Source organism: Convolutriloba macropyga, chromosome 10 (genome assembly GCF_964194025.1).
Source record: "Convolutriloba macropyga chromosome 10, txConMacr16.3, whole genome shotgun sequence".
Classification (NCBI taxonomy): domain Eukaryota; kingdom Metazoa; phylum Xenacoelomorpha; order Acoela; family Convolutidae; genus Convolutriloba; species Convolutriloba macropyga.
The window spans coordinates 55,760,775-55,781,178 of record NC_134477.1 but is presented as its reverse complement, the minus strand read 5'-3'; the positions used below and the strand labels follow the sequence as shown (position 1 = coordinate 55,781,178).

Here is a 20,404-nt window from a genome sequence, read left to right as displayed (position 1 = left end):
ACGAGACAGCCTCCAAATAAAACTTCATGTTTCTCAATGGAATGACCATGTATATTTTTCAAATAATTACGTGAAATTGAACCAGCATAAGATCAGCTAGGCAACAAGGTATGATTGAAGTGATTCAATTCAATTCAATTTATTAGATCTATTCAATGTATTAGAATTGAATGGTAACTAACCCTGGCAGCCATGATCTCTTCGAGAGTGGGTCTTCGCATTTTGCAAGAGTCCTGTACACCATTCTTTGTCACTACCCGATTGAGCTGTTTCCCACAGTGCAGGGCATACTTCTTCACAGGAATAGAGCACAGCTGCAAAAAACATTATTATATCTCAGAAGCACTGCTTCTCATATATGCTAATTGACAGTTGCTCATTAAAAATTTACTTTACTCTTCAATTTTAGGAACCTCTTTTTACTGTGAAATCGACGACCAGCAATAAAACATAACCGACTAAACGTCGGAAGAATTGCTCTTGAACGACTAGTGGGAGCTCTAATCAATTGCAGCCTGCTTCAGTCGGGGGGGGGGGGGGGAGCCTAAATGGGACTAAGAAGTTCTATAGTGGGCTTCAAATAACCACATTAGAGGTTAACATATACCACTATTAAGATTTAAAGTAAAAAATGACACCTGTTTCGGCGCACTTTTTATTTGACTTTTAGTATTAAATTGCCGCCAATTGAGTTCAGCTGCTTGAAATTGTGATTGAGAGAGAATTTTAGATCACGCGAAATGCAAAAAGTCAAGGGCGTAAAAGTCACTCGAAAAGTCAAAACCGTCAAGCAAAAATTTTGCATAAAAAAAAGACACACACGTTTACAATAATTGCTATGAACTGCGTTCAAGAGCAATTAAAAAAAGCGTCTGCAATACCTTGTTAAGCCACATTTCAATTTTACATGCTCAATGCTCATCAGGAGAGAGGTGTTCTTTAAATCAGAGAGTATGAGTATAATACAAACAAAACCTAATCAGAAAATAGTCAAGGGATTTGAAGCTATGGAACTTTTGGAGCTAATTTTGATAATTCTATATAATTTTTTAAACTTATGATTTGCACAAACCTTTTCTAGCGTACTAGAAAGTCCAGGTGGCAAAATCTCATCATTTGGCAAATGGAATGACAGCTCATCACTTTGGGGTCCAATCATTCCACCTCCGCTTCCACTATTTGTTCCCTCTTCCTCCACCTCATCCTCATCTCTGGTGAAATCATTAAGAAAGTTCTCCAGATAACTCACAATTCGTTGTTCACAAGGCGCGAAAAATGTGAGGAATATTGCCAGAAGTTCCCAGCCTTGCCGGACGCTGGACCTGAAAATCAGTGCTTCTGTTACGTACTTTGTTAGACCGCTAAATGTGGACCATAATTTTTTTTGTTATGATAGATCAATAATGTCATACGCAAAATTTTGTTCATACACAAACATTATGCACTTTCAAAAAACACTGCGTTTACAAAAGGACAGTTTATTGAATGGAATTTGATTAAGCTATTCATGAACCAAGCAGAGAAGAGCTATGCTCTCACGTATACACAATTTTCCGACCAAGCGTTATTTTTGGCTGTTTCATTTTCCTCTAAATATTAAATATGTAGTAGATGTTGTTTTCACTAAAAACTTTTTGAATACCCCAGGAGAGTAACTGTCGTTCTTTTTTCATTTTAACTCACTGTTTAGAATTGTCAATGCTCTGTTTGCACACTTGCAAAATCAACTCATCTCTCAAATGAGCATTCTCCCATCCTCTTGAAGCCAGTTCCAGCGCACAATTGATCTGCGCATCGTCTTCAGACTGCGTCCTGTTGTTGGTTGTGTTCGAGTTACTTCCAAATGAACCAGAATTGATTTGATAGTTACTCTGATGAGATGTAACTTTCCTATCACCCATGTATTGTTGGACTAATTTGAAACACTCAATCGCTTCTTTCTTATAACGTTTGTCGGCGATGAGAGGTTCTCGGATAACATCCTAAAATATCCAAAAATTAAAACATGGAATTATTGCAAAGGCTACGGTATAGGCCACAAACACAAATATATCATTAAGAAAAGCTGACAAATAGACTTGAGTGCCGTACAATACATACAGAAAAAGATCGGAAATGAGTTGATAAAGTTACTGAAGCCGCTAAGGAATTTATCAGTTCCAAAAATAAAATGATTTGACATTTTCGATTTAATTCCACATTATCCTTTTTATTAGGGACCTTCATTACATTTGAGTTTCTTTGACCTCAAATTAATTAAAACTAAAGTTTTAAAGTTAAATTGATTCTTTTATTGAGGTAAGAGATGCGTGATCATAATCTAGTCACGCAAATGACTTAAAAACTTTCTAGAGAGGGAGTGAGTAATGACGTCACGGGCGAAAATGCTTTTATTGAGAGGAGGAAATCATTGTCATTTCTGTGAATGACAGTAAAACCAAAAATAAGCATCAGACGACAAAACAAAGAACATAAGAGAAGTCCCGAGATACAATCGAAAGAAGTAAAGAAAAATTTTGAAAATCCCTGACCAGAGAAGAAGACAGAATGAATATTAGTAGCAAAAAAAAACAGAAAAACCATTTTCACGAAGTTAAAAATATACCATTTAAGCTGCAGATAACTTCGGCGTGAAGTAATTGAAAATCAATATTTGCTATCCAAAACCATAAAAAGGTCGACCTTCTAAGTTTCGAAGAAAAATGTTGCTTAGCGTAGAGTCAGACAAAAACGTAGAGTCAGGGTCAGGTGTAGAGATCCTTAGCGTAAAGTCCGGCAGAAAAACTATCGAAACAACTTAACTTAGGTAAAGACAAAAGATAAGCTGATAAATCTTGGTGCCAACGTCTTCAATACAGAGATCACATCACAATGCTAAAACCTACACAAGAACCGAGTTTCAAGCTGAAAAAATAATTGGCCACTTGAATCCAGAAAACGAGATGATGAATTCAAATTAAAAATATAAACATAGCTGGCAGATTGCCAGAAAATAGCCGCAATAGATTCGTAGATCAGCAGTCTAAAAAACAGTAAAAAAGACAGATAAAATAAATTCGTCTCTTCATTGAAGGCTGATCTGTTATATTTTGATTAAAAATCTGTAAGTTAATGCTGCCTCTATTAGCTGATCTCATATAACCTTCATTTAAAGTGACACAACCATTTGAGCTTATCTCTTTGAATGAAAGTAAATAAAAAGTCAATTTCAAAGTGAGGAAGTCATTTTTGAGAGTGAGGTAAGTCAAGTGTGACCAAAAATTTAATCACGCGCATGAACAAAAAAACTCGCTCCACTAAGAGCGAAAAATGACGTCACACATGCAATTCAGTTGAAATTGCATGAACGAATGAACAAAAAGTGGCTGTGACGTCATATGGTCGTAACAAAAATCATGACGACGAAATAAAAAAAACCAAGAGAAGGCCAATAATAGCCCCAGCTATCGCTGCGCGGCTATTAAAAACTCCTTATACAAAATTCCTTACTAATCTACAAAACTGCACATAAAAGACAAACCGAAAACATGATTAAAATTGAAAAAAAAAATAGCAAGTCCACAAAAAATCGCCTTCATTCTGAAACCCAATATCTGCAAAACTGTTTTTCTGTTGCTCAAATTCTTTTGCTCAGTAAATTGCATGCTTTTTAAAAACACTTTATTGTCCCCTAAAAGAACAAAAAAATGAAAGATAAACATAAACCTACTAAAGTTGGACGAATTGTTCTCGAACGAAAGGGAGGAAGGAAGGGGGCACAGACTACAGACATTTTGATGGTGCAAAACCTTCTGAATGAAATGGGGTTCGAAACCGCGACCCGTTGTGTGACAGTCAAGGACATTAACCTCTACGCTACACAAGCTATGTAAGGTCATCGCTCACAATCAATTTTATTTTAGCAACACATTAATTCTGAATCCGTGCAGTTCAAATCATTCGAGAAATCAAAAACTCAAGTGTGAAAAAGTCACTGAGGAAGTGAAATTGAAAGAATGCTCTAGAAAACGGTCAAGGGAAAATTTTCTATTAAAAGACATACACGTTTAAAATAATTGCTTCAAATTTCGTTCGAGAGCAATTAAAAATTTCCAAAAACTTTTAATTAAAAATTTCAAGAGAATTTCAAAGAAAAATTTAAGAAATTCACCTTAACCTTTTTAGCATAACTCCATATTAACAAAATATACATCAAAAACTAGACAAAAATACGTTTCTGATAGCATAAGGCCCATATAAAATATGATTGACCTCAGTTAATACCTATGTTGACAAAAATCAAGAAAATCTCACCTTTCCACATTGCAAGCAGGACTTCCCAATCAGGGGAGAAAAAGAGGAATATGGGGTCTGAAACTCCTGCATTGCCGACGTCACAAAAGCTTCAGTGAATCGCATACTTACAGACTATTGAGGGTCTCAGGGAAACACTCAGTGACTTAATGAACCCGGGCTTCAACAGTTTATCCTATTTCTCAAGACGAAAAGTCACGACAATTCGATGGACAGAGGACCAATTGCACGTACGAAAAATCACACACGCGAATAAAAACAGACCAACAAGACACGGGACTGAAATAATTGCCACAAACTTTGTTCTAGAGGAATTAATACGAACGATCAGCTTTGACGATCAATTCCATCTGACATCGCACCATCAAATATGGAACCTTCTATTCCACACTAATGGGCGAAATAATCAGATGCAAGAATTTATGTTTAAAAATATGAGCATGGCGAATAGGAGAAAGCAATACAGCTCAAAATAGACCGCAATTAATATCAGCCAACTTCAAATCCTACTTACCACGTGCCCTAGCAAAGTCATGAGAGTAGTAATTTTTATCGCTACAAGTTCGTTTCTACCAGGATTCAGAATAAAATCTGCTTCGTAAAACAAAGTAATAGTGTGTGAAACATAAATGATTGAAGGTTTCATAAACTACTTTTATGCAACGGGGGAAGGAACTGCAGTTCATTAAGCTCAGAGCTATAAAGGGGTCTGTCCCATTATACCCCCCCCCCCATTATGGTACATTTACCATGATCGGGGGAGGGGCTATAGGTTATCTGACCCCTATGCTGGGCGGGGGGGGGGTGCTATAATGTGAAAGACCCCAATAAAGAACCGAATATTTTTGACTAGAAATGATTGGAAGTCACCAACTGAGCGGAATTTAAATTCATCATTGCTAACAAAAAGGTGCAAAAAAAGAAACTGAAATGAAACCTTTGTCCATTTCATGACGTCAGATGTTGATTGTTTCTTTTTGAAGAGACCAGCTTTCCTGGTTAGGTTGAGAGGTGAGCTTTCTAAATTGCCGGTAGCAGTTGCCACTCGTGAGCTTAGAGGGCTTCCATCCGCTGTTTGATGTGAGGAAAGGGCAACTTTGCCAGGTTCAGAAGGCACGTGAACTGAAAAAGAACATTACTGTCAAATTGGTTCTGTTTCTCATAAATTTAAACAAATTCTTTTAAAAGAGCTAAAAAAAATTCTATATCAACATCTTTATTGATTTTTTTCTATAGTTTTTTTTTCTTTTTTTCTCCTTTCATTCATGAACACCGCCAAAATCTTTGCTGTAACTAGGTTGAACAAAATCTGCGTTTGGAGATCAAACGATATCCATCAAACCATAAGATAACGAACGTAGCCGGCAGATTGCCGGAAAATAGGCGCGATAGACGCTTGTGGCCCTCCGTGAATTGAAAACATAGCTGGCAGATTGCCAGAAAATAGCCGCAATAGATTCGTAGATCGGCAGTCTAAAAAAACAGTAAAGACAGACCAAAAAAATTCGTCTTTTCATTGAAGGCTGACCTGTTATATTTTTATTAAAAATCTGTATAAGTTATTGCTGCCTCCATTAGCTGATCTCAAATAACCTTCATTTAGAGTGACACATACCCATTTCACCTTATCTCTAAAGTATATAAAAGTAAAAGTATATAAAAGTATATAAAAGTATAATTAAAGTAAATAAAAGTCAATTTCAAAGTGAGGAAGTCATTTTTGATAGTGAGGTAAGTCAAGTGTGACCAAAAACTTAATCACGCACATGAACAAAAAAACTCGCTCCACTAAGAGCGAAAAATGACGTCACACATGCAATTCAGTTGAAATTGCATGAACGAATGAACAAAAAGTGGCTGTGACGTCATATGGTCGTAACAAAAATCATGACGACGAAATAAAAAAAACCAAGAGAAGGCCAATAATAGCCCCCGCTATCGCTGTGCGGCTATTAACAAGTAAAGAAATAAGATTGATTGAATAAGACCGATTGACCACTAGTCCTTTAATAGATCACTAGACTTTTTGGTTAGATTCGGTCTATAAGGAAAACGCGCTCAGAGAGCTTTTTCAAAATTGATATTCGAAATCAAAAACTCAAGACCAATACTCAAGAATTAGGGCATGTAAGTTTGGCACTACTTAGATGCACACTATTGATCTTTAACTAAAATGCTCATAAAATTTAAAGTTCCATAAGTGAGTTCAGAAGTCATTTTTTTTAGTGAGGTAAGTCACACAATTGCCCTTAAAACACAACAAATAACGTAATGCACACAAATTTTAACTGTAAAGCAGTAGAAATCACTGAAGTTTAAAAATTCAATTCCAAGAATCGTCAAGTGGCAAGAATCGTCGATGAGGACGACGAATTAAAAAACATAGCAGGACAAGTGCTGACGTACAATTCAAAAAATTTTCATTGACTAAACAAAAGACTAGACCTAGAACGGACTTTAACGGCATTGGGAAAACCATTTCCAAAACAAATAAGATCAAATGTAAAAAAAAACAAACTCGAAGTCAAAATGCCGAATGTCAACAAAAAACCACTAGCGAGAAAAGGAAATTTGGTTTAAAAAAAGTAGGCCTAGAGTGAACTATGAATGGATTGGGAAACCCATTTAGAAAAAAAAGTCCGAACCAAAAAAACCAAACAAAAGTGAAATTGCCTTGCCGCATGTGAACAAAAAACCACTACCGAGAAAGCGAATTTTTGTTCAAACACCGTTTTCTCACTCTACTTTAAAATTACAGTTGAAAATTTTCACGCCGCAAAACCACTCGCTTTTTCGCTCCACTTCCTGTTTCGGCGTGACCAACATCACTACTCCAATTCGACTTCAAAAATCTTGAAAATGTGTGAACAGATTTAAAAAAAAACAGCGCCCCAATACAATTCAAATTCTTTGAATTGCAAAAAAAAACACGATGTCCCCAATAATAGCCGCTATCGCTTCGCGGCTATTAACAAGGATAGTAACAATGAATTTTTCTGAATGATCAAAAATAGACAAATCACTCACTCTTAAATCAAATTACGATCATTCAAGAGAGGGAGCACTAAATAGGCCATTGGCCTGGCAAGTGGTTCCTTTAAAGCAAAATCGGCTCTTACAAAGTTGGGCACAGAAACATTAATAGAAAAAGAGCAAGTGTTGCCAAAAAAAGAATACGAAAAGGCGCTTGAAAAATCCTCATTTAACAAGCTACACTTGCCAAGACATCAACAAAGGAAATCGGTGAACTACCTTGTGAGCTTGGGTACTTTGTTCCTTTGTCCTTGGACAGCACAGGAGATTGTTGTGGCTCTACGGTCGGGAGAGCAAGGCTAGCTAGGAAGTTTGTCTCATCGCTTGTGAGTGACGAGTTCTCGTAGATCTTATTACCACCCCTGCCTAAGTGCCTGGTGAGACTGTCAGAGACGTAGGGATCGTCATATTCATGAGCAGGCTGGAACAACAAAGCACAATTGTACATTTCATTGCGCGTAGAATTTCAATATTTTACTTCAATCTTCAATGTCAGCGATCGAAATATAATACCTTCTTGACCATACAATCAAACATTGCAACTGTACACCATGACCCTCCGTAATTTATAGCATTATTACTATATAGTGGTCAATTATGTAACGTCTTTACGCCGGGGAGAGGGAGACTGAGGTGTTTATTTACCCGGGAGGGGGGGGGGGGGTGGAGGCGGGAAGGACATAGTCCCAACCATTTATTTTTATGTATCAAAGGAAATTAACTCGTTTTCCTCCAATTCCAATCTTTTCCGTTAAGCCACTCCCCGCCCTTTATCCGTTGGTGCAATTTAAGCTAGACTAACGAAATAGATCCAAAATCAAACCTCGTATAAAAGGTACTCCTGTTCAACGTGAGGCTGGTCGTATATGTGCTGTCCATTACCGCTTTCCCCGTTCCCTCTCGACGAATCCCAACTTCCAAAATTGCCCTCTCTACTATTTCCAGTTCCATTATCATCATTGCACTCTATTTCTGTTTCAGTTTCAATCGTGTACAGCAAGTTCGCCTCTTTGGAATTGCTAGGGTTATTATTATTGGGTTGGGGGAATTTGTGGTATTCGAAGTTTGTATCGTGGAGATTATTAGAATGGTGGTTTCGATGATCAGATGAAGATGATATTGAGAATTGTCCAGTGAAATTGATTGAGCGTGATTGTTCGCTTGTATCCGAAGGCGTAGAAAGCATGCTTTCCTAAAATTAATTTTAAATAACACTTTCAAAAGTTTGGAAAAACATTAAATTTTCATGGACAATATTTGCAGGGATCATTTCTTGAGTATGTATTTTCGCCTTCCGAAGCCAATTTGACAAATTAAATTTTCAAACATTAAAAAATATAGTCAGTTATATTTTATTGAACATAAAAAAGCGGCATATTTTTTGCGAAAAACAAGCAACACTGAGAAAACCTTTGAACTTATCAACGCATAATTTAACGCACAACTCAAAGTTTAAAATTTTGAACTTCTGTCCGTACAATACTATCAACGGACCACATTATAAGCTATGGCAACTGCGCTCTTTCAATTTGCCAAAATAGCTTCTCGACGTTCCAGTTTCTTAATTGCTGTTCGAACTATTGCCTAATTCAGCTAAATCAGTCCCAGATTATTGGTCAAAAATTGATATTGAGCTGTGAAAATATACGTACTTTTGATGAGAAAGTAGCATTTGTGGTTCTGCTGGGACTTGTAACCAGTGAATCTTGTGAATAGATCGAAGCTCTTTTGTTGCTCGGATCATTCGACATTCCAACTCCACACGCCTGCTGATTGATAGCAGATGCTCCAACATTAGCAGCGCCTGCAATGGCTGGTGACATCTCGAGGTTCGAGGACTTGGGAGGTCTGGCGGGAGAGTTGGATGACCTGGACTGTGCCCACTTGCGGCCAAGTTTGGAATCCACGGCTGCCAGAATGTCACGCGATGAAGGAGGGGTGAATTTAGCACCTAAAAGAGAAGTATCAGCTTTAGCATGAAACCAAATATCTAGATTGTTGATTTGCTCTGGAAAAGTCTGTAAAACTCGTGAAGTCATAACACAGTAAGGTCGGTCAAAAGGCCACGGATGCTTGTTAAGAAAACTCCGCAGATTGTTTTAGATTCAGCAAAAAATATGAGAAATTTTGGCAATTTTCATATTAAAGTTATATTTGTCGAGATCTCCAAGGTCTCCTTAAATAGATATTACAGACTATTAGGCAATTATTCAAGCACTCACGTACATTGGATGAAAAACCGAACAAAATGCGCATAATTTTTTATAAAATCAATATAAACAAGTATATTGCGAAATTAAAACCCGAGTTAGCTCCAATTGTCTTCTCATCAAAAGCGACGTACTTTGGGCGAGAAGACAATAGGAGCTAATTTAGCAGTTGGGCTTCTTAGCATTAACATAGCCGGCAGATTGCCGGAATAGTTGCGAAAGAACAGACTTGCGTTCCGTATAATAGAGATAGAAACAGATAGAGTTTTAAATTGAAAAACCGACGCTGCTCAAAAAGCTGGTTAAAAAACTTTTAGCTATAAATCAATAAAGTTTGTTAAGATTCATTCCGCAGAAGTTTTTTATTAGGGACCTTTACTGCACATATAAGTTCCTTTGACGTTAAACTAATTCAAATAAAATTTAAGTTTTAAAGTGCATAACTCATTTTATTGAGTGAGGTACGTCACGTATGATCAAAATCTAATCACGCAAATGAACTAGAGAGAGAATGAGAAATGACGTCACGCGTGCAAACGCCGTTAGTGAGAGGAAGAAGTCATTCAGAAAATTTGAATTTTTCAGCTTTGCCGTGTGCACAAACGTAAAACGAAAAAAGCGTCAAACGACAAAACAAAAAACCGAGAGAACCGCAATATAGCTCCGCTAAGCTTACAGCTTCGCAGCTATAATAAATGTTAACTCTGATGAAAAGAACGCGGCTGTTAATAAAACACTAATGGCTGACGAATCACTTTCAAATTATAACTCAATTAACTTGTAGCCTAGTTCAACGTAGACTTGCTCAATGACCTCTAAATTTCAATCAGCTGAAACAGCGAGTGAAGTACGTCCGCAGCCAGCAATCAGAGACAGGTAAAGCAACAAATAGTACAAAATAGGAATTAAAAACAGTTTCCTGTTGTATGTCTTCAAACCAGAACTATAACGCTCAAGTTTACGCAAGAACGCAGCACCAATCTCTTAAAAAATTAAATGGCGACCTGGGCTCCTAAAAATTGACGAATTGAGAAATTAAAAAATGAAATTAATTGCGAAATACTTCATTCCTCTAAAACCGACAAAATTTCTTCGAAACCGATTTCGTCTTGTTGAAACAAAGAGCACCACTAGCTTACAGGCTAGAAGAAAACAAGCTGCACACATAAGAAACAAATTATAAGAACCGAAAAATTTTGAGAAAAGCCGAAACTAAATGAAGATTGCCCGAGTTGATATTCACTAAAAAGTTTCCTAAAAACCAAATTTATACAACAAACATTAAGGAATCAACCCATGTATAAACCTTGAAAAAAACTTCGTCAGCACGCAGTGATTAGCTCGGAAAAACACAAAAATATTGAAATTAAAAAATCAGATTTTATCAAAAAAAAAAGAGACGCTAAAGATGTTGACATTAATAGAAAACATTTCGCTAACATTAAAACTAGTCGACTTACGTCGAGCGAAATGCTCCAAAACGAATGGCGTGCGATTGGCTTCGTCAGTACCTGCAAAGGGGGCCAAGCTCTTAAGAACAACCCTTCACACCATTAATTTATGCAATTCGACTAACCTGTTTAGGAAACATAAATTAATGGCGTGAAGGGTTGTTCTTAAGAGCTTGGCCCCCTTTGCAGGTACTGACGAAGCCAACAGCACGCCAGTCGTTTTGGAGCATTTCGCTCGACGTAAGTCGACTAGTCTTAATGTTAGCGAAATGTTTTCTATTAATATGAACATCTTTAGCGTCTATTTTTTTGATAAAATCTGATTCTTTTCATTTCAAAATTAGCAAGATCTGCTAAACGCTGAATCAAAACCAGCGCATCAACGGCGGCTATTTTCCGGCAATCTGCCGGTTTTTTAATGTATAGGTTTAGAATCTAACTGAAATTGCGCTCCAAACTAGAACACCTTTTTTGAAACTTAGGAATGAACTCTGTCAATTTTTTATTCTTTTTCAATCGTTTTCTGTTTCAAACCCGAGGTGCATCAAGCTCGACAACGGTGGCTATTTTGCGCAATTTGCCGGCTATATTTCTTGAATTAATGTTTGTTGAAGTTAATCGAGATCTCTTGCAGGCCATAGTTTCTTATGTCCATTTTTTAAGCTCTACGCTTTAATGCAAAAATAAATAGGCGAATTATTGTATTTTTCGTAATATTTTTTTATTTTTTCAAGTTTTTTGATAATTTTTTGATTATTTCCGAATTTGTCGATTTTCAGTTGTTTCCAGTTAAATTTCTTTAGGAGTTCAAAAATGACTACTTCATAGTTTTTAATGGCAATTTTATGGTTGTCAATATATTTTTATCCTGAAGTTTCCTGACTTTTCAATAAAATTTCAATCTTCAATTTTTCAAAATTTGGCATTTTTAATTGCTCTCAAAACAAAGGTTAGAAATTATATTAGTCCTGCAGTATTTTTAATGCATTTTTGCTTGAGCAAATCCATGCCTGACTTTCAATTTTGTCTTCGAAAACGGTATAAACTGGTATGGTAGCGCCCTGAGGGCATTAATTTTTCTTAGAGCCCTACGGCTTGCTAGTCGCTAATTATGCAATTCGCCGAACCTGTTTAGGAAACATAATTGGCGACCAGCGAGCCCTCAGTGCGCTACCATACGAGTTTATACCGTTTTCGAAGACGAAATTGAAAGAGTCAGACAAAAATTGGCTCAAACAAAAATGCATTGAAAAATACCGCAGGACTAATATAATTCCTAACCTTTGTTTGAGAGCAATTAAAAATGCCAAATTTTGAAAAATTTAAAATTGAAATTTTATTGAAAAGTCAGGAAACTTCAGGATAAAAATATTTTGACAACCATAAAATTGCCATAAAAAACTATGAAGTAGTCAATTTTGAACTCCTAGAGAAATTTAACTGGAAACAACTGAAAATCGACAAAATCGGAAATAATCAAAAAATTATCAAAAAACTTGAAAAAATAAAAAAATATTACGAAAAATACAATAATTCGCCTATTTATTTTTGCATTAAAGCGTAGAGCTTAAAAAATGGACATAAGAAACTATGGCCTGCAAGAGATCTCGATTAACTTCAACAAACATTAATTCAAGAAATATAGCCGGCAAATTGCGCAAAATAGCCACCGTTGTCGAGCTTGATGCACCTCGGGTTTGAAACAGAAAACGATTGAAAAAGAATAAAAAATTGACCGAGTTCATTCCTAAGTTTCAAAAAAGTGTTCTAATTTTGAGCGCAATTCCAGTTAGATTCTAAACCTATACATTAAAAAACCGGCAGATTGTCGGAAAATAGCCGCCGTTGATGCGCTTGAGGAACATCGGGATTGAAACAGGAAAAAAGGAGATAAAATAACCTATTTTTTCTGTTTCTTCAGTGTCACAGAGGGATCTAGTTTGGCGCGTACATTCAGTCGGATTCTAAACTATACATAATTCAGCTGCTAAACTGAAAGTTAAAAATCTTAATACTAATGTCAGCTAGCATACATTCTTATGAACTTTGATAACCTAATATCACTTTATCGATTTATCCCGTCTCTTGATTTTTATCTTTTGACTTTGACAGCAACATTGCGTAATTGATTGCGTGAAAGAATTTAAAAACCATTCAAATGAAAAAGAGTCAAGTGTCAACCATTCAGAAGTCAAGCGTGAAAAAAGTGACTTAAGTAACAAAAAGATGATCAAAAGGTCAAGCAAATTTTAAAAAACGAGAGCGCCTAAATAATAGCTGTTGAGAGATTCACGGCGGCTATTAATCAACTCCTTAACTGAAAGCTCATAAGCTGAATATTATAATCGGCAAGCAATCGCTCTAATGAACTTTGAAAACCTAATGCACTAAGACAATGACCCGGCTTCATCGGTTTATCCCGTTTCGTCTGACTTTGCTCTTTTGACTTTCACCGTATTCACTCCATTGCGAAATTCAATGCTGGAAAGAAATAAAAAATCATTCAGTTGCAACAGTGAGTGAGGTAAGTCAGAAGTAAAACGTGAAAATTGTGACTTTTGTAAAACGAAAAACGCAACAAAAAGGTAAAGCGAATTAAAAGAAAAGGAGAAAGCCTAAATAATAGCCGTTGAGAGGCTGACGGCTGCTAAAAAAAGACATACGTTTACAATAATTAAGTTTTCGAACTTCGTCTGCTAAGCAAATTGCCAGACAATAGCCGCGATAGACGCTTGGGGCCTTCCACGAATTGAAAAAACTAAAGGGATTAGATAGACAGATCGACCACCAGTCCATTAATAGACCACTAGACTTTTTGGGTTAGCTTAGGACTGTCATTTTTATGAGACACATAAGCTCTATAAGGAGAAAGCCCTAATAGGGCTTTTCAAAACTAAGATCTTTTCCGTTTGTGCACCCTCAGCTTAATGGGCGCATATTATTTGCACCCCTGAGATGCACGTGCAATATTTTTTACATAATGACTTACTACGTAGTGGCACGTGCTCTGTAACTGGGGGCGCATAACGTACTGGGGGCACAAACGGAGAAGATCCCAAAAGTAATATTTGAAATCAAAAACTCAAGACTCTAATAATCAAGAATTAGGGCATATATGTTTGGCACTACTTAGATGCACACTATTGACCTTTCATAAGTAAATGTTCATAAAATTTAAAGTTCCATAAGTGAGTTCAGAAGTCATTTTCTGAGTGAGATAAGTCATTGAAAAAGTCAATTCCAAGAAGTCAGGGTAAGACAAAACGAAAATCTGTTAGACGAAGCAAAAAAAATAGGAGCGCTAAAATAGCCGCCTGAAATTGAGGACGCGGCTATTAAACATAACCGACTGACGTCAGGCGAATTGCTCCCAAACGACCCACGAGCGGTTAGCTTCGTCAATAGGTAGCCACGGTATAGTGAGGCTAGCTTTAGCTTAATTGAAGGGACGTGAGGTGAGCGCAGCTGGGGGGGGGGGGGGTGCACCGGAGGCTGATGGGGTGGCAACAATGAGGGGGGTATCAATCTCCAAGAACCGCCCTTCTCACCATAAGTACAAGTCTCCAAAAAACATTCTGTAAATCGCATACTTGAAGACTAGTGAGCTGAAAGGCTCTAAGAGAACTTAATGCCCGCTGAGCGCTACCTGTTAATCCCGTTTTTGATGACGAAAAGTCAAAAGCGTCAGACAAAAATTTGGTCAAGCGAAAAATCGCATAAATTAGACCAACAGGACTAATATAATTGCTAAAAACTTCGTTTGAAATTAATTAATCAGTAGGCATGTACTATGTATCGCCCGACCAGACCGTAATTGAATTGGAGCATGACTTCATGAATAGAGTGATTTTCAAAAAAAATTATCGAAAATCAGGAATGTCATGGTTGACTTGACACCAAAATTTTCCTTTAAATTTCACGCATAATAGAATTCAAAAGCTGTTATGATGGTCCATCACAACCCCGAACAGAAGAGAAACTGATCAGTCTTTCGAACTTTTGTCTTACCTACAGAATACACACTTTCCCTTGTATCTGATGACATAGTAGTATTTACATAATCAGGCCCACTTTCCAGACTTCCAACTACTAAATTACTTCCATTTTCTGTCGCTAATAACTCGCTTTCATTCTCGTTATATTCGTTCTCATCTTCCATATTATAATCATTATCATCTTCATTGTTATAACCTCCGTTGTTATAACTTTCAAACTCATCGTCGTCAAACATCAGATCTCGATCAATGACGTCATGATTTGGAACATCATCGTCATAATCTTCATCATCGTTATCAACCGATAGATTTTCCAGGTTTTCCATCAAATTCCTTTCTTCCTCGTCACTCGCAACTTGGTCGTAAATTCGGCCAATCAGATCAGCCTCGTCGGTACGACTGTTTGGAGGTTTTACGTCCTTTTGAACTATTTTTGGTGCTTGAAATTGATGTCTAGTATTTTCGTACAACATTGAGCTTGTATAATTGCTTAATGTCTCGTATACTTCAACTTGCTGGTTTGAGGCAAAATTTGAACCAATATTGGGTTGATTAAACATAAATTGATCTTCAATTCTCGACGCTCGATGTGAATCTAGGCCATCTTTGGAGCCGCCAATCAAATCTTGGCTACCTTGAGAGTACCTTTGGCAACAGTCCGAAATTCTAAACGGGTTTCGCGAGTTGCGATTCGAACCACAACTTTGACAATTTTCAGCAGCATTATTAGTATTTTCATACAGCGCATCGGTTGAAATACTCGACGGGTTTTTCAAGTTCTCGTAATCGTCTGTATACTTTTGAGTTTGCAAATCTGCATCAGAATTAAAATTGGGATCTGAAATTAAGTCTGTATAAGACTTGCAGTACCTAAATGGGAGCTGTTGATTTCGGTTTAACGCATTTTCGTTCACTTGATTGCGATTTTGATCATCGACAAGAGGGAAATCATCAAGAGAATCGATGACGTCATTTTTGGACCGGATTAGATTATCAGAAGATAGATTGATGTGGTTGTTTGTGTTGTTAGTAAGTTGAAAGCAAGATAGATTTGCTGTGGGGTTGCAGTCAGAAAGAGGCTGACATTTCGGGTTAGAAGAGGAAGAAGAGGGGAGGTGAATTGCGCCCACATTCGGGTTATGATGAAAGTGTCTTTGCTCTGAAACAGATTAACCACCTAATATATTAGATTTGGAGGAACACCCCCCCCCCCCACCAGCTTAGTGGGCATATATCTTTTACGCCTCAAATAACACGTGCTATTTTCTTACATAGTAATGTGCTATTTAACAACATATTATTTGTAACTGGGGTATGAAGAACACTAGCCTGGGTAAGGGGGGAGGGGGCAAATAGATCCGGAGATCATATTTTAACGTAAACTTGAAAAATATTAAAGCCGATGAAGTACAGCAAAACTGTCCCGAGAATTTGGGTTCAGCATAGTTTCTATCTAAGTCATATCAAAAGAGAATCCAAAATTTTTTACAAAATTGCTCTCAAATGAGAAGCGGCGAAAATTTTAGCAGTATACTACCACCAAATGAGTTCAGCGTATTCAAATTCTGATCGATAAAAACGTAGATCACGTAAAACTACGTAGACGTCACGAGCCAAAAAGCAACACGAAAAGTCAAATGGGTTAGTCCAGAAATGATCAGACGAAAAGGTGCATAATAAATACCCAGCAGGACTTAAATGAAAAGCCTAGTTTGACAGCAATTAATTAAACATAACCGACTAAACGTCTAGTGGGAACAACTAGTGGGAGCTCTAATCAACTGCAGCCTGCTTCAGTCGGGGGAGGGGGAGCCTAGACGGGACAAAGAAGTTCTATAGTGGGCTTCAAATAACAACATTAGAGGTTAACATATACCACTATTAGGATTTAAAGTAAAAAATGACACCAGTTTCGGCGAACTTTTCATTTGACTTTCAGTATTAAATTGCCGCCAATTGAGTTCAGCTGCTTGAAATTGTGATTGAGAGAGAATTTTAGATCACGCGAAATGCAAAAAGTCAAGGGCGTAAAAGTCACTCGAAAAGTCAAAACTGTCAAGCGAAAATTTTGCAAAAAGACACACACGTTTACAATAATTGCTATGAACTACGTTCAAGAGCAATTAATTACCTTAAGTGGAAATGGACAATTTGTAGGAACCGTTTCCAGCGTTAAAAAAACATTCGTTTCTCATTAGATTTTGCGAACAAAAGAACGTTTTTGCACTGATTATAATTTCCTTAGCCAAAACAAGTGGGACTAACAATCACAGTTAACATATACCATTGCGATGTGAAGGTGTATGATTAAGAACTACAGATTGTATTTTCTTTCAGGTGCCGTTGTGGGGGGGGGGGGGTTACCACCAAAGTATGCAGACCTTGATTCCTTAGCTGGGCTGAGGGCATGTAAGTCATTGGATCTAAGTGTGGGGTGGCACTTCTGCGAAGTAGTTGCTGGTTACGGTCGAAGGCACTGCGTGTGGGGTTGTTCTCCCCAGTCCCACTCAAGGCCACTTTGTTCACATGCTGAGTCATGCCGCCCACCTAATCATAAATGATCAGTTTGTGAACCAGGATGATGGCCAACGAATTTACCCGAAACTACCCAATATTACTTGAATTTCATTTTCTATTACTTATTATTATTTATTGATTGCATTTACTTTTTAAAAACCACCAACCAGTGACTATCCGTGTTTATCAGTCTTCGCATATCATGTAAAAAATCATGTACTTTCTAGCATGATCATTGCATGGAACCAACGAAACCATATCTAATCATTGTATGATTACAAATAATTTTTTTGAGATAGCCAACCCAGGTATACTATCAATGTGATGATAGCCTTTGAGAGTTTGAAGATGTTATTAAAAATATTTGTTCTGTATGAAAAAACTAACTTTCCGACTTGAATGAAATTACCTCGAGAAAAAGGAACAACTTACCAATCGAAATCCGGAAAGAAATTTAATGAGAGATTAATTAGAGAAGTGATCAATTTACAAGAACGTGTTTCAATAGATAGACAAGTACAAGGTTTCAGAACTCATTTCTACAACTAGTTTAAGTACCAAACTATCGTATATTTATAATGCGATTCTTAAAATGTAAATGTGCAACCAATTTTTTTGATATGGTTATAAATTCTTGAATTTACATTTCAAAGATTAAAAAATGAAATTTTTCGAAAGCAAAAATTTATTTCAGACCAGTGATTATTGCTCGCGATGCTTGACAGTTCAAGAAAAAACTAAATAGCAGCAATTATTATAAATTTGAAACAGTTGCATTCCACCTACTTTCTTCTGATTGACTTGATTGTCCAACATCGGGTTCTGGTTGAAAGTGAAGCTGTTCGACGGCTCGATATGCACTGAGTTAGCAGCTAGAAACTTAGAATTATTCTGATGCTGTTTACATCCACTCTTAAACGAGTGGCCGCTGCTATTATTTCTGCTTAATGCTCCCGTCCTTTGATTTGGAACGTTGACATGGGTCGTCGTTTGAAACGGGTTCGGGGAGCCAAACTCATGTTGCGGTATGTCCGAATTGGGTTCTGAAAGGTGAAACATGTGCTGTTTGTCTTTAGTTTGGGCAGAGGGTGATTTATTCTTGGTTTTGCCCAGACTGTTGTTGCCACTAATAGGGCTTGGGGTGCTGCCATTGATTGCGTAGTTTGAGAAGGGCGGGGATGTTGTACTCAGGACGATCTGGTTGTTCGCCAATGCTCCTGGAACCAATTGAATGAGTGCGTGAATTCGGACAATTATTTTTCATTAAAAATAGCCATAGATATCACTACAAAAACGTTAACATTTGCTCTCAAGCTTTTTTCGAGTACATTTTTGTAAACAAATAGCTGCAAACACTGTCCTGCTCGTTAAATAATTTGTAACCATTGAAAAACCCGTACCAGAATTGTCAAGCGGAACAGGTAAGGGCATCTGGGCTCTCGCTTTAGCACCACCACCACCCATCGCTCTGTTCTCAGATGCAATCACGTTCTGCGGTTTTAATACCTGAAAACAAAAAAATGCAAACTTATCAAACATCACCACTGAAGACACTGTTTTTATTGTCTTTGGGAAAATTTGAATCCAATTCTGCTAATACGATGTGAGACTGCCTGATGCGAACAGCAGAAATATCTTTGAATATTGAATTCTAAGCAATTAATTGAATTTTAGGCAGTCAAGCAAACAACGAGCTGGCAGCGAACACACTCGGGTTTACCGTAGGAAATATTTACCGTACCTAAGCTGGTTATATGTGCCTTATTTACTAACCTCTTGATTCATGCTGCTAGCGTTAACAGACATCATTGCCCCCGAATCAAGCGAGTGTTGATGAGGGAGGGGAGGCGGTGGAGGCTGATTCCTCGGAAGTGGAGGAGGGGCTTTGCGCGATATCGGGGGAGTACCATTCGCACCTGAACACACACAACTCATACATCTAACATTTTCATTGCGGACAGCATTAACCTCTCCAATCGGATCCTTAGACTTTATTATCTCTCACCGCTGAATCATTTGATTGATTTTAGATTTGAGTTCCAATCCTACTAATTAAATAGGTGGTTAACGACTACCAACCCCTTTTTGTTTAGCCAAGTATCAACATTGCCAAAGACTGTCAAAAGAAAAGAGTAGTATCCGTAGAAAAATCAGAATGGATTGTTGAAATAAATCTTGCGTACGTTTTTATGTTTCTCAAGAATCTACAGGGGTTACTGCGGTTTCCACGATCCTCGCTTTTCATGCCGTACAATATTGACTATTTCAGTATTTTTTTCTGGTGCTAAAATTAATTCACAGAACAATAAATAAACCAAGGCCTGAAATAAAATCCAATTTGAATAAAAAACTAAAATCTTGTACCTGACCAGCAAACGAATTAAACATAACAAGCGAAAGAGACGAAAATTAGTTTCACAAAAATAGATAGAATAAAAACTTAAGATCTTTGGTATGAGCGTGACAAATACTAAGTTTTTCAAATGAAAAGAGAAGAATGCGAGAAGAGAAAGCTTGCCATCTAAGCGAATTTTGAGACACGCAAAACCATCAAATATTGTAAAACAAAAATCAGCAGAAAACATTAAAGATTCGCTGAGGATTCCTGGTGTTCATATATTCGAAATCAACATTGTACAACTAAAACCAACATGAGAACTCAACTTCAAGCTTAAAAGAAGCTGATGTGACCACTTCAACAGAAAAACACAAAAATGTCAAAATTTCAACAAAATTTGAAAAAATGCAAAATTTATTGCTAATTTGTCTAATTTTTTGGTACAATTAAGACTACAAAACCAACTCATTCATAGCAAACCAAAAAGAGTAAGTTGCAATTTATCAGAAACCTGGTTTGATAAATAATAGACAAACAGGCAAAAACGACAAATTTTGAACAAATTGG

At 37.1% G+C, this 20,404-nt stretch overlaps 1 protein-coding gene across 5 annotated transcripts in view; it reads right to left on the bottom strand.

The window, feature by feature from the left end:
* Positions 1–20,404, bottom strand: part of LOC142348215 (uncharacterized) — an 87,621-nt gene that overhangs the window by 10,069 nt on the left and 57,148 nt on the right. For 4 of the 5 annotated variants that reach the window (XM_075399482.1, XM_075399484.1, XM_075399485.1 and 1 more), the window contains 12 exons: positions 19,273–19,415; positions 18,900–19,005; positions 18,286–18,716; positions 17,364–17,529; positions 14,996–16,141; positions 8,979–9,277; positions 8,150–8,518; positions 7,546–7,747; positions 5,231–5,415; positions 1,684–1,982; positions 1,073–1,322; positions 183–314 (listed from right to left, as the gene is read on the bottom strand). In XM_075399482.1, coding sequence (XP_075255597.1) covers positions 183–314; positions 1,073–1,322; positions 1,684–1,982; positions 5,231–5,415; positions 7,546–7,747; positions 8,150–8,518; positions 8,979–9,277; positions 14,996–16,141; positions 17,364–17,529; positions 18,286–18,716; positions 18,900–19,005; positions 19,273–19,415 — 3,728 coding nt within the window. The remainder of the gene's footprint in view (positions 1–182; positions 315–1,072; positions 1,323–1,683; positions 1,983–5,230; positions 5,416–7,545; positions 7,748–8,149; positions 8,519–8,978; positions 9,278–14,995; positions 16,142–17,363; positions 17,530–18,285; positions 18,717–18,899; positions 19,006–19,272; positions 19,416–20,404) is intronic. The other variant, XM_075399483.1, reaches the window with a different exon arrangement.